Source organism: Panthera uncia, chromosome X, assembly GCF_023721935.1.
Source record: "Panthera uncia isolate 11264 chromosome X, Puncia_PCG_1.0, whole genome shotgun sequence".
Lineage (NCBI taxonomy): Eukaryota > Metazoa > Chordata > Mammalia > Carnivora > Felidae > Panthera > Panthera uncia.
In genome coordinates this window covers 15,039,016-15,056,832 of record NC_064817.1, presented here as the reverse complement: position 1 = coordinate 15,056,832, position 17,817 = coordinate 15,039,016, and the positions used below count along the sequence as shown (strand labels likewise).

The 17,817-nt window shown below is 40.5% G+C and overlaps 1 protein-coding gene across 6 annotated transcripts in view; it reads left to right on the top strand.

Annotated features, from left to right (window-relative positions):
* The window catches only part of BCLAF3 (BCLAF1 and THRAP3 family member 3), a 62,630-nt gene extending 46,436 nt beyond the window's left edge, over positions 1 to 16,194 (top strand). For 5 of the 6 annotated variants that reach the window (XM_049643557.1, XM_049643555.1, XM_049643559.1 and 2 more), the window contains one exon: positions 10,066 to 16,192. In XM_049643557.1, the coding sequence (XP_049499514.1) occupies positions 10,066 to 10,095 (30 nt within the window). In that variant the 3' untranslated portion in view covers positions 10,096 to 16,192. Of the gene's footprint in view, positions 1 to 10,065 lie in introns of all 6 variants that reach the window. The other variant, XM_049643560.1, reaches the window with a different exon arrangement.
* Positions 16,195 to 17,817: the final 1,623 nt, after the last annotated feature.

The window sequence follows — 17,817 nt, the reverse complement described above, 5'->3', positions numbered from 1 at the left end:
GTACCAAAGGATATTGAACTGACTGTATAAAAAGGACACACGATTGCAAAACATACTAACTCTTCTTCTCCCCCCGTTCATGTGTTTCTTATTGTGATAAAATGCATATAAAGTTTGCCATTTTAACCATTTTTAAGTGTACAATTCGGTGGCAGTAATTGCATTCGTAATGCCTGGCAACCATCGCCACATGTGCTAACTCTTAATGTTAATAAAAAGTTTCTCGATAATTTGAATTTTGTTCTTTTAGTTGTGGATTGATTTTACTTAAATTTGTCATCTTGATATTTCAAAATGCAGCATAAAAATGATCTGAAGTTACCTTCTGGATATTTTAAATGAGAGCAATAACATTACATCAGTTAAGTGAGGCATGCTTGCCAACTTTCTGACTCAGTTTTGTTCACTTGGGGCTGTGTTTTCTTTGAGAAATGTATGTGTATCCAGTGTTGCTATCATATAGTCCAATGGTGGTTTTATAAATTTTCTAACCATAAGTGTTTCCTTAATTATTCATACTTGTGAAGCCTTTACCCTGAGCTCGCTTAGTGATTTTAGTAAAACTTGTTTTTCAGAAGATGGACTAGTAGAACGGAATTGACAACCGTTTGTGTGGGCTTTTTTAATTTATTTATTTAAAAAAATTTTTTTTAATGTTCATTTGTTTTTGAGAGAGACAGAGACAGAATGCGAGTGGGTTAGGGGCAGAGAGAGAGGGAGACACAGAATCGGAAGCAGGCTCCAGGCTCGGAGCCGTCAGCACAGAGCCCGACGTGGGGCTCGAACTCACGAGCCGTGAGATCATGACCTGAGCCAAATTCAGATGCTCAACCAACTGAGCCACCCAGGCGCCCCCCCCCCGTTTGTGTTTTTTTAAGCTTTAGCATTAACTATAATACTTTCTGTAACTTCTCTCACCGCCCACCCCCCGATTTCAACTGGATACCGTAGGTGAAGTTTCGCATTTCACCATGCGTGTCACTCTTGATGTCACTGAGGTTATGAAAGCCATCTGTTCCTTGAGAACATGAGTGTAACTGGACACATTTCGCCTCTTGTACGCTTCCCTACTGTTAGACCGAGGTGCTGCTTTTCTTCCTGACTCGTGTGGCAAGTTTCTTTGCAACAGATCTTCTAGGCATTTGTCCTCATTCACAGATGGCAGCCTGGCTGTTGACGGGGAAGCAAGTCATTGATTTCCACTCAAGGAGGAAGGTTGAGGCAAGCCTTTTCCTCAGTTGCAAGGTTGGGATTCGGGCACATGTTGTGTGTTCTTTTCTGTTGGCTCTCTGTTAGCTTCCTCTGACTCCATTTTTAGTTTTAGTTTTTAGATAACTCGGGACTCCTGAGGGCTTGACCATCTGCCTCAGCCTGCAGTTTCTATGTGCTCATTGAACTTGTGCTGTTTAGTCATTCTTTTCTTAGCCTCACCGTGCCAGCTTCCTATTGACCACCCAGTTCTTCCAGACCACATCGACCACCAGTCTCACTTAACAGCAAATAGAAACCAGACATCAAGCCTTCATCTGAGGACCTAAGAAATGTGTCCTAGAGGAGGCCACAAGCTGCTATGAGTCTCTAGTCTTTAGGGGCTAGGCGTTTTACATCCTCTAAAATGTAGCAGTTACAGGTAACATCCGGTGCAGGTCTAGCCTGCCCTCCTTTGTCTTTCACTGCCATCTGAGGGCTTTAGAAGTAGTCCCAACACACTGCATTTTGTGACATTCACTGTCTACAGCTCTTTTTCTTACGCCTGTCCTTCTGGATGCTACTTTGTCTTTGTAGTGTAGCTTTGACATGGGCTTTTACATTCTGGCTACTGTCAGTACCTACAAGCAAGGCATAAACAGGCTGTTTTGTCGATTTGTGTTTGAACAGCCCAACTCTCCAAGTATGGCATGAAATGAGGTACATGCCATATGATTAGCATCCTACTTAACAATTGAGTTCCACATTCTCCTACCCTTTAGGATAAGGAATGAGGCATTGCACCTTCTCTGTTTCTGCCACGGTCTGAACTAAGGCACTTAAGGCTTACCTGGCCTTTGGGCTGTGCCAGTAGTATGGTGCTGCTCTGAAACCCCACTCCATGTATGTAAACTGATGACTTAGACCTATTACTTCATTTTCCTTCAACCTTTATGCCCTGAAGAAAAGAGGTGTGAAGGCTTGGAGTCTTTTTTTTTTTTTTTCCAGTCTTGCTTGCTTCCCGCTTTCCCTTCAATTAGGGCCACTTTTGCTCAAATGGAGTTACTGAGTGTGAGATGCCACTTATATCACTTTTCATCTCAAGCTTCTGCTTCGGAGGGAGCTTTGAAGGTCCTGTCCTGGAAAGAAGCCATAGTCTGGGCACCATCTGTACACTGCTTTTTTTTGCTTTTTGCCCTAAAAGAGAATTCATTCTTTTTTTTTTTTTTTAATTTTTTTTCAACGTTTTTTATTTATTTTTGGGACAGAGAGAGACAGAGCATGAACGGGGGAGGGGCAGAGAGAGAGGGAGACACAGAATCGGAAACAGGCTCCAGGCTCCGAGCCATCAGCCCAGAGCCCGACGCGGGGCTTGAACTCACGGACCGCGAGATCGTGACCTGGCTGAAGTCGGACGCTTAACCCACTGCGCCACCCAGGTGCCCCGAGAATTCATTCTTTTTATTGTTATTAGATCACCACCTAGATGAATTAAAGATTCATCACCAGTTAATTAATCTAGGTGCCCTGGGGCTGCTCTAGCCTGAAACCAGATCTGAACCTACACACCCATACATGCCTGACAGTCCACCAGGAAGGTTCAGACTGACCTTGTCTGGACTGCTCTCTCCCTAGCCATGGTGAAATGCCTGGGCTGATCATTCATGACTTGGAAGTCTTGTGGTGCTCATCTGTAGTGCGGTCCAGTCACTGTGCCATCATTCACGTGCTTCCTCTCTCCAACACCAAACGGTCTCAGGAAGGAGTGGGGGAGATCCTAGATGTGCTCCTAATATTTCTTGTCCCACTTCACAAGACTGATTGTGGCTCCCCAGCTGCCTACAAAGTAGCAGGATTCCCAAGCAGCATTAAGAAGTACAGAACTGGGGGCGCCTGGGTGGCGCAGTCGGTTAAGTGTCCGACTTCAGCCAGGTCACGATCTCGCGGTCTGTGAGTTCGAGCCCTGCGTCAGGCTCTGGGCTGATGGCTCGGAGCCTGGAGCCTGTTTCCGATTCTGTGTCTCCCTCTCTCTCTGCCCCTCCCCCGTTCATGCTCTGTCTCTCTCTGTCCCAAAAATAAATAAAAAACGTTGAAAAAAAAAAAAAAAAGAAGTACAGAACTGAAATGCTTCCTCCTAATTTATCTGGTGCTTATCATTATTAATCCCATTCTGGCACCCACATGGTCTTTTATTGTGTCTCCTTTCTCTCAGATTCTGTGCCTGGGCTAGACGATGAGGGGGTGGGAGGAATGTCTGTTACCACCTGGAGTAAGGCTTGTCTGTTCACAGCCATTCACAAGTGCCCCCCTTTAAAGATCCTCTGCTCATCACAAAGTTTTCAGAAATTCTTGGGGGAGTAGGACAAAGAACGTAGTAAAAATTCATGAAGCCACCTCTGAGAACATTGCCTCTGAAAAAATGCTAGCGGTTGAGTGTTTAGTCAGGGAGACCTGGACCTCTTTAGCATCACAGATTCTCTCGCAGTCCTCAGGGTGCCTGTCGGCGAGGTGCCTACCAGCACTTGGCCCGTGGATAGGAAAGGGAGAAGGGAGAGATTGTAAAGACACTGCAAGAAGGAAGTTAGAGACTGGGATCTGTGGCTCTTGGGGTTGAAGAAACCCTTGAAAGTCACGGGGTACAAAGACAGAATGGGAGCCAAGATCAGGTAGATCACCAAGAATCCGTTCTACGCCCACTGTGTCCCTGGACTTGAAGTGTGCCATCATCGCCCTCAGACATTTGTGACCTCTGGAGCCTCCAGTTTCACTCTCTCTCTCTCTATGACTTCTTTGTCTTATTTGGTGGTTTCCCTTCTTCTATGCATCCTTAAAAAAATATGAGCATTCTCTAGCATTCTATTCTTTCTTCTCTTTGTTTATTCCTTCTACTTGCCTTGACTGTCCTCACCTCTTCCCAGGTTTCCAGCTGTTACCTCTGGTGATGACTTTATCCCTCATCACTCTCTAGAGCCCCAGAAGTCCAGCTGCCTCCAAGGTGCCTCTTGAAGGTACCTCCAATTCAGCATGTTCAAAATCAAACTTTCACTGGCACAAACTACAGCATGGGTGACCCTTAAAAACATGATGCTAAGTGACAGAAGTCAGTCGCAAAAGACCTCATATTGTGTGATTCCATCTACGTGAGATACTCAGAATACGCTGAGCCATAGAGAAAGTGGATTAGTGGTTGCCAGAGACTGGGGGGTTAAGGAAAAATGGAGGCGTGTGTGTGTGTGTGCCTGCTAACAGGTATGGGGAGTCTTTGTGGGTGAGAAGATACTCTTAACACTGATGGTAGTGACTGATGGTGGCACAACTCTGTGAATATACTAAAGAACCGTTGAATTGTACAGTTAAATGGGTGAAGTGTATGATGTGTGGTTTATATCTCAGTGGCACTGTTGAAAATAAAATCAAATTCACTCTCCTCCCCAGACCACTGGTTTCTTCTGACAGCTAGCCAGCCAACCAGACACGGTTCCTGGTTCCCCTTCCAGCTGCAGCCATTGCAAGTCTTTCTGTCATTCATTCATTACTTCGTTTATTTTATTTTATTTTATTTTATTTTATTTTATTTTATTTTATTTTATTTTATTTTATTTTATTTTATGTCTACTTATTTATTTTGAGAGAGAGAGAGCGCACATGAGCAGGGGAGGAGCAGAGAGAGGGAGAGAGAGAGAATCCACACTGTCAGCATAGAGCCCAACCCGGGGCTCGATCCCATGAACTGTGAGATCATGACCTGGGGCAAACTGTTACATTGTTCTTTTAAAGCTCTTCCATGGACTCTGCACACCACATAAATGTGATAACTAACATAATTAACTTTTTAAAATATGCAAACAACCTCTTTTAATGTGAGAAATTTTATATCAGTCATTTTTTTCCCTTGAATTTGGATATCCTTCATATTTTATTTATTTATTTTTATTTTAGAGAGAGAGAGAGCAAGACAGTGCGTGTAAGTGGAGGAGGGGCAGGGGGAAGAGAGAGAGAAGCTTAAGCAGGTTCCATGCTCAGCATTGAGCCCAACATGGGGCTTGATCCCATGACCCTGGGATGATGACCTGAGCTGAAATCAAGAGTTGGATGCTCAACTGGCTGAGCCACCCAGGCGCCCCCATGTATTCATATATAAATACTACTTATTGCTAGTAGAATAACGTAGTGTTTTAGGTATCCATTCTAACTCTCTTTTTTCTTTTTGTTGATGTAAGTCCTGAGAAACCTTGTTAATATGATTCTCTAGATGAGAATGAAAAGACTTTTATTATAGCAACACCACTTGATTCTTTGGACTCACTCTGAATTATAGGCCAAAAAATCACCTAGTGATCTGTCATCAAAAACTGTTTTGAATGTTCTTTTGTCCTCCTTCAATTTTATTAAACAAAGGCAAAGAAGTGGAAGCCATGTAACTTGCAGAAGTATGCTATTTATTAGTAGCTGTTAGGGTGGGTTCATTTTCTTGACACCATCAGCAGCATCTCCAACTGCCCTATTTTGGGGGATCCCCAGGTAATGCAAAGTAGGAAGATTCAGGATGAGAACTTGTGTCTTTTTTGTATAAAGTGGAGGGTGAGGGACCAGCCCTAACCACTTGTGCAGGTAGATTAATTTTGGAAAGTGAACATTGGGAAGTTGAAGATCTAGAAAGTAATTCTTCCCAAACTATCTGTACCCACATGCTCCTTGGAAAGTCTTCATATGTCCCTAAGGGTAGGTATACCCTAGCTTGATAATTGCTGACTTACTTAACCAAGCCTCTGTTGATGACTTTGGTATAGCTTACAGGTTTTCTTATTTTTGGTAACACTACTGGGCAAATTGACGTTTTGGTACCTTGCCATAGTCCACCTTTTTTACTCATTTATGCTCTGACCAGAAGTACATGAAAGGGCCCATTTACCTACACCCTAGCAGGTGCTCCACGTTATCAGTCTTTATTATCCATTGTCAGTTTAATAGCAGAAAATAGTTCTCATTTGCCTTTCTTTGGTTATTAATTATGTGAGCATATTTTAGGTGTCTGTTGACCAATTAATGCCTTCCCTCAGCTTCCTTATTTCTATGCTTTGCCAGTGTTTCTGTTGAGGAATGGTACTTTTTCTTATTGATTTGTAAGAACTCTTAATTTACTGAGAATATTAACCTATCATACATTTTGCTGGTATTTATTTTATGTTTGCCAGCTATTTGTGGTAGCTTCTACATTACAAAATTCGTAAATGTTCATGAGTCTGTTTGAGTTTGTGCTTATATGGTTTCTAGATTTCATATCATACTTATGCTTATAAAAATTCCTTATGGTGTTTCCTTTAAGTGGTTTTTTGGTTAATTTTTAAAACATATAAATATTTATTCCCTCTAGAATTTATTTTTATGATACAGCGTGAGGTTAGAATCTGTTTTTTTCCAATGGATAGTCAGTTTTTTGATACCACTTATTAAATAATTTGTCCTTTTCCCACTGATTGAAAATGCCACCTTTAGCGTATGCTACATTCTTATGTATTCCTGATCTGTCGTTGGAATATTTGGAGTCTCTAGCTTGTTTCCTTGCCTGCTGTAATTTGCTTATTCTGTGCCTTCACTACTAGCACAGTTATTCTCCCAAAACACAGCCTGAATCATGTCACTCTTATGCAAACTCTGCAACGATTCTGTTGCCTACAAGAGAAGAGACCAGACTTGTTCACCGGCTTCAGTCCTAACAAGCTACCTTTGTAACCACATTTCTTCATGGAACCTCTGCTTTTTGGAACATAAAATATGTTTTCATGTATTTGTATCTTTGCTCCTGCTGTTCTCTTGCCTAGAAATAGCCTTCTGATCCCCACCGTTTTCTTATTAAACCCCGCTTTCGTTTTAAGACCCACTGTAAAGCCTTACCAAAGCCACCTCTTTAGCTCTTGTTTCATTTCGTCTCTCACTTGTTGCTGTTTGCCTTCTTGTTTCCCCAAGTAGATGGTCAGCTCCTTGGGGACAGAGGGTACCTCATTGGTCTTTGTATCTTCCCCTTTTGCCTTTCATTTAGTCTGTTTTTAGAAAACACCTGTGGAATAGAATCAAATCTAATCATATATACATACACACACTCACACGCATCCATCTATAGCTCTAAAAAGTTATTGAATGAGCGGTGCCTGGGTGGATCAGTCAGAGCTTCTGACTCTTGACTTCCACTCAGGTCATGATCTCACAGTTGGGTTCGGGTCCCACGTCAGGCTTTGCAGTGATGATGCGGAGCCTGCTTAGGATTTTCTCTCTCACTCTCTCTCTCTCTCTGTCTCTGTCTCTGTCTCTCTGCCCCTTCCCTTCTGGCGCACACACGCTCTCTCTCAAATAAACTTAAAAGAAAGAAAAAGTTACTGAATGGTAGTAGCCATTGTGTCAGGGGTCCCCAAGACCAGCCCCAGGTTTTGTGATTGCTAGGACTCAGCATATGGTGGCACTCACAGCCGTGATGTGTTAGAGTGGAAGGCTGCACAGCACATCAGCAGAAGGAACTGGCACACAGGCAAAGTCCAGAGGACACCAGGTGCAAGTTTCCAAGAGTCCTCTCCCAGTGGAGTCACACGGGACGTGCTTAATTCCCGCCCCCCCCCCAACTTGGGGCGCCTGGGGGGCTCAGTCGGTTGGGCGGCCGACTTCGGCTCAGGTCATGATCTCGCGGTCCGTGAGTTCGAGCCCCACGTCGGGCTCTGTGCTGACAGCTCAGAGCCTGAAGCCTGTTTCAGATTCTGTGTCTCCCTCTCTCTGACCCTCCCCCATTCATGCGCTGTCTCTCTCTGTCTCAAAAATAAATAAACGTTAAAAAAAAAATTCCCCCAGCAACAAGCTGTGGTAACACATGTGAAATGTTGCCGACCAGGAAAGCTCGTTAGAGACTCATTGCCCAGGGTTTTCACTGAGGGCTGGTCACATAGGCACCTCGGCCAGTTACATACCGAATTCCAGACTCTCAGAAGGAAAGCAGGTGTTCAGCATAGACCACATTGTTTGCACAGTTTGGACACTCATCAGTGGTGAGAACCCTACCAAAATCTAAGTTCCTGGCTGACAGCCAAGGAACCTAAGTTCCTGGCTGACAGCCAACCTTGTAAGTAGCCTTTCGAAGGATAGCAGTCAGATATGCTGTATTAACTCTTCCACACAACCATCTTTTTGAAGAGCTTAATTTCACAGATGGTAAATGCCTAAAGAGAGGAGGAAAAAATCAGTATGTAGGAATGGCCAGGGAAAGTATGCTAAGCACTTTGATTTTTACTCTCTCCTCTTACAGAGGAGGTCAGCTGAGTCATAGACAAGAGGAGGGCATAGAAGGGGCTACAGCCAAAGATCCATGTATGATGGTAGAGTGTAGACAGTTGGATACACATAGGAGTGTGCAAATTATAGAGGGTCTTGAAAGTTGGGTAGAATATTGGGGATGTGATGTAGTAATAGTAGGACATCTTGCTAGCCTGAGGAGAAAGTGATGTTGAGGATGATGGCTTGGTGAGCAGTGGGTATGCAGGGTTCTGGGGACGAGATGACATGGAGGGAGACCAATAAGGGAGCATTTGCAGGGATAGCAAGTGTCAACCTAGGAAAACTTAGATGAGCATGGTGCTCATATCTCTAGTTCAGCATTCTGCTTAAAATAGCTGTTCACATAATTGGAAGAATGGAGGGATCCAGCTGAGAGATGGTGTGGGTGTAGAAGAAGCTACGTCAAGGATGAATGTGATTCAGAATAATTGTACATTTTTATAAACAAGATATTTCAGCTGAAAAAAATTTTAAGAATTATTATAGTCAAGAGTTCCTTTTAAAGTTGTTAGTAGGCAACAGATATTTTATTTGAAGATCAATGTATATGATTTTTGTATTATAGAAAATTAAGAAATGGGACATGATGAATTATACCTCTATTTAAAGGAGTGATGTTGACAAAAATAAAACTATGCATGTATTTTGAACATTTCACCAATTAACCAAAACAGAAAGAAGAGTAAGAATTTTCTATCAGCACTGTTTTTGTTTGGAATTAAATGTTGCCATACTAATGTAAATGCCAAAAAATAAATCAACTTTTAAATTTCTTTCAGTTTTAATAATATAAGATCCTAGTAAAAGGTAAGGATATATGTATTAATATATATTTTAAATGTCCCAGGAAAACATGCCATTTACCATTTTTGCACTTTTATTAGCTGCATGGTGTTCTGTCCAGTTTGTGGTTGGTAATTTCATATTTTGCATAGCATCACAGTATAGAAGCCATGTCCATTACCCTCTTTAATCACAGTCTTGTTGTTATGAATTCCTTTTCCTGTGTTTATGGAAGCCTTACATCTTTGTATGTTGTAGATGACCATCCAAAAGCAAGAAAGCTTCCCCGCCCCCAGCAATAGCTTTCTCTGCTATCAGCCAAGCCAGAAGAGTCTGTGTTGTTTTAGAATTAAATATACCATATATTGACAAAGATAAAATACCAGTTTGAGACTGGGTGTATGTCACATCGGGCTCTGTGCCTGAGGGGCAGAGTTTTAAGAGTCTTGACTTTTTTTTTTTTTTTTTTTTTTTTTTTTTACAATCCCCAGGGAAACTCGCCCAAATAGCAGAATGCCTTTTCATCAACTTACTAATACCAGCATATTGAGTGTCATATATTTCCTTTGTCCTACTGACCTATCATTTGGTATCTGCTTTGCTGTGTTCTGTTGTTACTTTGCGTCTTTGGGGTTCCACATACCTTTGTGGGGGTCTAAGCTATAAGTGGTAGAAAAATTAAAACATCTGGGAAATTGCAATGTGAAAAAAACGAGCTCAGATGTTATAGTTGACTCTTCTTTTGAAGTTTGTATTTCTTTTGTTTTCTCTCAATAGGGGTATACAAACATTGCCACCCCAGTCTAATCTGGAATTGTTACAAACGGAAACGACACTACAGGATGGTATTCGGGAGCATCTCTTTTTATCAGAAGTTAGAATTGGCACTCAAGCACTAATACTGTAATTTCCTTGATAACATAACTTTATTTTTCTGTAGCAGAATGCTGCAACTTTTTTACACTTAACACTTGCTTTTAAATTACAGTATTCAATGTAAAAGTTGTATTAACTACAGTTTCTTTTGCAAAAAGTCTTACAAGGGCATTATTTGTTGATGTGTTTTTCTCTGAGCATGGTTTCATAGAGAACTTAACTGAGTTACATCCAGATGTTTATATGTTTATATGTTGAAAGTTTTGCTTATGTAATAAAAACAAAAAAAAAGTACCTGAATTGTATAGTGTCTGTACATGAAAGAACTTTAAACAGTGGCCTTATGGTAGCAAATTTTATACCAGTTTTTCTTTTTTCTGATGATAGTTTGGCTTATAACTTGAAGTTTGCTTAAGTTTCTGAAGATCAAGGCCTATATAATTTATACATTTCATATTATGATATAAGAAGGCAAGAGAAAAGGTGCTTCAAAATTTCCATCAGGTAGTTATGAGTGCACTGAATTTTTAGTAATTGGTTTATTCAGTTTTTTCCACAACTATTTGCTCTTTCCAATTTCAAAATGCTATTGTGGAAAATATGTAAAGATTTTGTAATCTCTGTTCCATCTTATTTTCCCCTCAGGGCAAGCTTGTGCATATCCTGTTTTTAAAGGCTTTTTAAAAATCTGACAGACAAAATTTCATATTTGGAAATTGTACTTTACTACTACAGCATTATACATTTTGCAAACACATAAAGTGTTTATTTTCAGTTCAGTTGTATTGAGTACATACTATCATAAGGTAAAATTGATGGGATTTTAAATAATATTTTAAGTCCCGGTACCTTATTTCTTTATGTTTTCTGTGTTCTGCTTAATAGTACATACACATTCCCCGTGAAATTTCTGTGAACTGCTTATTTGTAATAAAATAAAAAACTGTTGCTCCTCCTGCTCGAAGAAGTTACTTGCCAGTTTGTGAGAACATTATTTTAATTTCAGATGAGAATTACAGCCCTGAGTAGGACTTGTTGATATTTAAAATAGTTCGGCACTTACAAAGGCAGAACTTTTAAAATCAAAATCTGGTAAGAACTTGATTTCTCATGACTGGATGTGAAAAATCTTGCTACAAACATTTAATTTTTTTTTTTACATATCTTTGTAAGATAGGGCAGCCATTTCCTTAGTGGGTCAGCAGTAAGTGGGGGCGAGAGTACTTGCATTAAAATTGGGTAATAAATTTAGGTCGATGTCCTGTCTTAATGCTGTGTACTGTCTCTGTGAGTCAGGTTTTCCAAACATATTGAACATTCCACTTATGGTAAGAAAGAAATACATGTGCACAGTAGTATGACAGCTTTATATTGTGTTAGGTTAACTATTTGGTCAACACATGTTTATTGCACAGGTCCCATGCTAAAATTATAGCAATGAACAAGAGAACAAGACACGTGGAGTCTGCCTTTATGGTCCAAACAGTCTGATATGGAAACTGGACATTAAACATGGAAATGTAGCTCAGTAGGCAGCATTAATTCTCTGGCTACATTTATTGTGGCACATAAGGCTAAGGCAGTTGACTTGACCTTGATCATTCCACAACTGATTTCCTCTTTAGGCATGTTTGGATATACTTTTGGCATCATCTCAATATGCAAAGCATGTTATTTGCAAAACACCTATTTGTAATGTGGGTGTATTCATAAAATATTGAGTGCGTAAGATTTAAAGCCTAAAAAGAAAGGCTTGCTGTATAATTTCGAGTATAACATAAGGACAGGAACTGTGTCTGTCTCGTTCACCATAGTATCCCCAGTTCCCAACATCCTACTTGGCACACAGTAAGAACTCATTAAATATTAGTTTAATGAATGAGTAACAAGTAGAATATGTTTTTTAGGAACTAAACATCTAACTTGCATGTGGAGGTTGAACAAAAGTTTATCTTATCCATAGCATTTTTTATTGACTGAGAAGAATTTGAATTCTCCAATGCATAAGACTATAAAAGAGAAGTTGTTTTGGTAAGTCACATACCATTGCCCTCTCCCCTTCCCCCCCACTGTATGGTAGGTATCCTCTTCTCGGCACTGGGGAGACAAAGATAATAATATGACAGAGTTCCTCCTCTAAGGAAACTCATCAGCTGTTGGAGAAGAGATTCACAAAAACAAAGAATTCAATATAGAGTGTTAAGTGCTTTACTGCAGATATATTTACAGAAGTTGAGAAAAAAAGTTGGCATTCCTGGTTCAGTATCCCCTGGTAACATTTTCTTTCTTACTGATTTCACAAAACTCAAAAGGCACTGTTCTGTTAGTGGTTTTGCTGGTTTTAAAATTTTATGGGTTGGGGAAAACTGGGTAAAGTGTACATGGGATCTTTCTGTATTATTTCTTATAGGTCCATGTATATCTACATTTATCTCAATATAAATTTCAATTAAAAATATATACCCATAATCTTATCACAGACAAAACTGCTATACGTATTTAGGAGGCCACATTTTCTTTTTTTCTCTCTTGGAAAAAACTATTATATTTACATTGTAATAATTTATGTAGATGCATAATATGGGCCACATTTTACCCAACAAATCCTACATTTGTGAAGTTTATTTTTTATTCATTCTCTTCTAAGGGTATTTTTTTTCTTTTTTTATGAATATAATTTATTGTGAAATTGGCTTACGTACAACACCCAGTGTTCATCCCAACAAGCGTCCTCCTCCCTGCCCATCACCCACTTTCCCCTCTCCCCCACCCCCCCCATCCACCTTCAGTTTGTTCTCTGTATTTAAGAGTCTCTTGTGGTCTGCTTCCCTCCCTCTCTGTTTGTAACTTTTCTTCCTTCCTTCCCTTCTCCCCTGGTCTTCTGTTAAGTTCTCAAGATCCACATATGAGTGAAAACATGACATCTGTCCTGCTCTGACTGACTTATTTGTGAAGTTTTTTTTTTAAAAAGGATGGAGATACTTCTAGGCAGAAGTAGGAAAAGTAAAGCTGAATCAGAAACTCACCTTCTCCATTACCTAGCAAACTCAGTAAACCTTGGCCACAGATTAACCAGCAGCAACCAATCAAGGGAGAGGGGAGAAGATGCTTTTGCAACAAGCTATGGTGTGACTTCAACCCCGCCCCCGCCCCCTAAGTAGCACAGAGTAAAGAAACAAAGTTGGCGACATCTTCGTGACAAGGGGCCCCAGTGTGGACAAAGGGATTGATGAGATGACCAGGCCATGCGGAGTCAAGTCAAGGAAAACCCTTGGGAAGATGAAGTCATTGCAGCTGTCTCAGGACCTCAGCAAAAGGGGAAAGATTCACCGGGACAACGCACCTGCGGGTTCGCAGAGCAGCCTGGGGAAGCCAAAGCCTACAGGATAAGATCTACCTTTGGGTCCGGCGAGCCCTGATTCTGGACACTTAATGGGAATCCAGAAGAGAGGGCATACCAGGTTCCCCAACAGAATTCCAGCAAAACGAATGGTATGAACTCTGAGTCCATCAAAATACAGAACTGAGATTTATTAAAACTGAGGGGTTATAGTTGCAGAAGAGAATGTAAATGTTCAAAACTTTGACAAAGAACAATTAGCATACACTGATCAATTAGGACATGGCGGGGGGGGGGGGGAGTAGGGTGAAGATTAAGAACTAACTGCCCCATCTTGCACAGCCAGGTGTCATGTCAAGTTATAATGTCTAAGATTGTATTCTATAATATAGAAAAAACCTAGTGAGCGACCTTAATTTTTTCAGTCTTTTTCTTGACCTTAAATGCACTGGTTCTCAAAGTGTGGTCCCCAATCAGTGGCATCAGCAACACCTGCAAAACTGTTAGAAATCGAGAGTCTTGGTCCCACCCCAGACCTGCTGGCTCAGACTGGGGCTGGGGCCCAGCAGTCTGCGTGCCCTCCAGAGGATTCTGCTTTGCGCTCAAGTTTGAGAATCACTGGCTTCCGTAGTTCTTTTAGGGACCAGTAGCCCTTACGGTGAAGAGACATTTATCTCAAGTTCAGCAGCCCCTTTCATTTTTAAGTTCTATAGCATTCAAACAAAATTAAAACCTTTTAAAATAAAAAGTATAGCGATTCCCACCATCAATCCTGTCTGTGCCTATGAATCAAGAGGTCTGGAAACATGCCCACTGTCTGTTAACACTGGTGATTTTTTTTGAGTGGTGGTATTAGACTGAGTGACTCTGTGTTTTCTGTATGGACTGAATACAGTGAACATTGTATCATTTTTATCAAATAAAATCATTCTTTAAAACAAAAAAAGTGGTAAGGATATTTCATCCTCTCCATAGCATATCTCTTACCAAAATCCACTTATGCAAGTTTTACCTCCAAGGGCTGCCTCCTTTATCTTAGTCCGGACGGTCTTACTCCTTGCCGCTCCTCTTCCCACATCAAGACGCGTGGGTAAGCTTCCTTAAGTATATGTTGGGTTGACTTTTTAATAACAATTCTTGACTTAAAATGTTTAACATAATTACATATAATTTGAATCATTTTACTACTGTTCTTTTTAAAAAGAAAAGCCTTTTTTTCTCTGACAGTAACAAGTACATAGAAAAGGGGCGCCTGGACAGCTCAGTCGGTAGAGCGTGTGACTCTTGATCTCGGAGTCCTGAATTTGAGCCCCACGCTGGGCGTAGAGATTACTTGAAAAAAAAAAGTACAGAGAAGAGTGTGTAAAAGGAAGAAAAATGCATTCATAATCAAGCTGTTTATATATATTTAGGGTAAACTTATGATGTTTTTTCATTAGTTTTTCTGAGCTTTTTTTGGTAGTTGAGGTAATATTTTATATATTCAGTCTTTGCACATAGTCACATACATGTTTAAAACATGTTTGTATGACATTCAAGTTGACATATTTTTGGAAGGCAAGGGATAGAAGCCCATTCCCAGAAAGCTAAAAATGTCTTAGAAACACTGGATTATCATATTAAAGTTTAGAGGGCTTATTTGTTTTGGCTGTACGCATCATTAAAGACATTAAAAGCTAGATTAAGGGCACCTGGGTGGCTCAGTCGGTTAAGTGTCCGACTTCGGCTCAGGTCATGATCTCACGGCTCGTGGGTTCGAGCCCCACATCAGGTTCTCTGCTGTCAGCACAGAGCCCACTTCAGATCCTCTGTCGTCCTCTCTCTGCCCCTCCCCTGCTCACTCACTCTCTCTCTCAAAAATAAATAAACATTTTTTAAAAAGCTAGATTAAGTTTTACAGATAATTTTCTAAAGTGAATTCTTACCTCAAATTCGAGTCCCTTCGAGATAGGGGCACCTGACTGGCTTAGTCAGTAGAGCATGCGGACTCTTGAGCTCAGGGTTGTGAGTTTGAGCCCCACCTGGAGTGTAGAGATTACTCGAAATTCTAATCCCTTCTAATGATGTTTAAAATAATATTTAGTAAAGAAGAAATTAATGTTATGAAGTTCTTGCTGATAACAATTTCTGCAAGGGATTACAGGGAACACAGTGCTGCTCACTTAATGGTCTCTTTACAACTATGGTGAAAAAACATCATCAAAGAGGTTCCTCAAAAAGCTAACCATAGAATTACCATAGGATTTCACCCTTAGGTATATACCCCAAAGAATTGAAAACAGGGACTCACCCACTTGTATGCCAGTGTTCGTTGTGGCATTATTCACAGTAGCCAAAAGGTGGAAACCACCAGCGCGTCCATCAACAGATGAATGGATAGACAAAATGTGGTCTGTCCGTACGATGGAATCTTACTCTGCCATAAGAAGAAATGAAGTGCTGGTACATGCTACAACTTACATAAGCCTTGAAGACATCATGCTGAGTGAAATAAGCTGGTCATAAAAGAACAAATACTGTACCACTCGACTTATATGAAATATTTAGAATAGGTTGGAAATAATTTTATTTTAAAAACATCTATCGTTTTGGCTCCCATTTCTATATATGTGAACTGTTTTTTTTAACTTCTGAAACACTGAAGATTTTCCCTTTCCCCTTTTCTCTGATATTCTGAAATGTATGGAGGATGGGTCTTTGGACCTCTCTCCATCTAGGAGACCACTCACCCTCTGTCTGCCCTCTTGTGTTAGTGTTCCTGAGAACATTCCCTCTCTTCTCCCTCCACATTTTCCGTGGATGATTTAATTTAGATTCATGTCTTTTGATATAATATGTTCATCAATGTGTAAAAAAAAAAAAAGTTATCTCCACACCCGACGTCTCTCTCTGAGGTCTAGACACTTATTTCCATTTGTCACATAGAAATTTCCACCTGAATGTCCCTATAACCATCTCAAATGCATCCTGTCTGAAACTGGACTGAACTCCAAAAGTGTTCTTCCTCTGTTCATAATCTCAGTTAATAGCCCAATTCACAAAGAGACTCAGCTCTCAGATTCTGCATTTTCCAACTTTTGAAAACAAAAATCCTTGTATGTTCTCTAAAATTTAAGTAAAAATTAAAAATAAAAATAGAGACTCAAAAAAAATCTTTCCTTGAATGACCAACCACCACTTGATCTCACCTTTGTCCGATCTGATCTTTGTAAATACCCAGTGTCGTGCATGCAGGGCAGGTGGCAGGTGATATTGCCACACTTTGAGACTACCAGAGGCTCCCTGCGGTTAAATGACTTCCCAGGGTGATAGAGTCAACGATTGCTGGAACTGGCAGCCAAAGGTGCAGACTTGAACTCACTTGTTCCCTGGAAGAGTAAGGCTTCGCGTGTACTAAGCACATACTCTGGCAGGCAATGTTCGAGCACTCTCCATGTGCTAACTCATTTTATCTTCACAGAAACTCTATGAGCTACTGTTATTTTCTCCGTTTTACAGATGAGGAAGCTGAGGCACAGAGAAGGTAAGTGACTGGCTCAGGGTCACCGGCTAATAAGTGTTAGAGCTGAGATTCAGACCCAGGCGTAGTTTCTTAAAGTCAGATTAAGATCTGTGTAAAAGAAAATCCACCCTTTTTAGGCGAACAGTTCAATACATTTTGACCACCGTGTACAGTCATGTAACCACCACCACAGTTAAAATGTAGACTCTTTTCACTGCCCCCCAAAGACCCTTTTTGCACCGTTGTTGGCAATCTCCTCTCCTATCCCAAACAAGGATGTGTTTTTCTATCCAAATAATTCTGCCCTTTCCAGAATGCCATATAAATGGAAACATACAATACGCAGACTGTTGTGTCTGGCTTCTTTCACTTAGCATAATGCTTTTAAGATTTGTCCATGTTGGTGCATGTATTTCACTAATTCATCCTTTTCCATTGCTAAGTAGTATTCCATTGTTTGGATGTACCGTAATTTACTTATCCATTCACTACTTGATGGACATTTGTTGCTTCTGCCTTTTGGCGATTATGAATAAAGTACAGGTCTTTGTGTAGGCAAAACTTTTTATTTTGCTTGGGTAAATGCTTAGAAGTGAGATTGCTGGGTCATATGGTAATATATGTTTAACTTGGTAAGAAATGACTTACTGGTTTCCTAGGTAGCTGTATCATTTTACACTCTCACCAGCAGTGTATGAGAGTTCCAGTGGCTCTACCTCCTCACCAGCTTCGGTTATCTTGCTTGTTTTTAGCTGTTCTAGTAGGGCTAGAAGTGGCATCACATTGTGGTCTAAATGTGCATTTCCTTAAT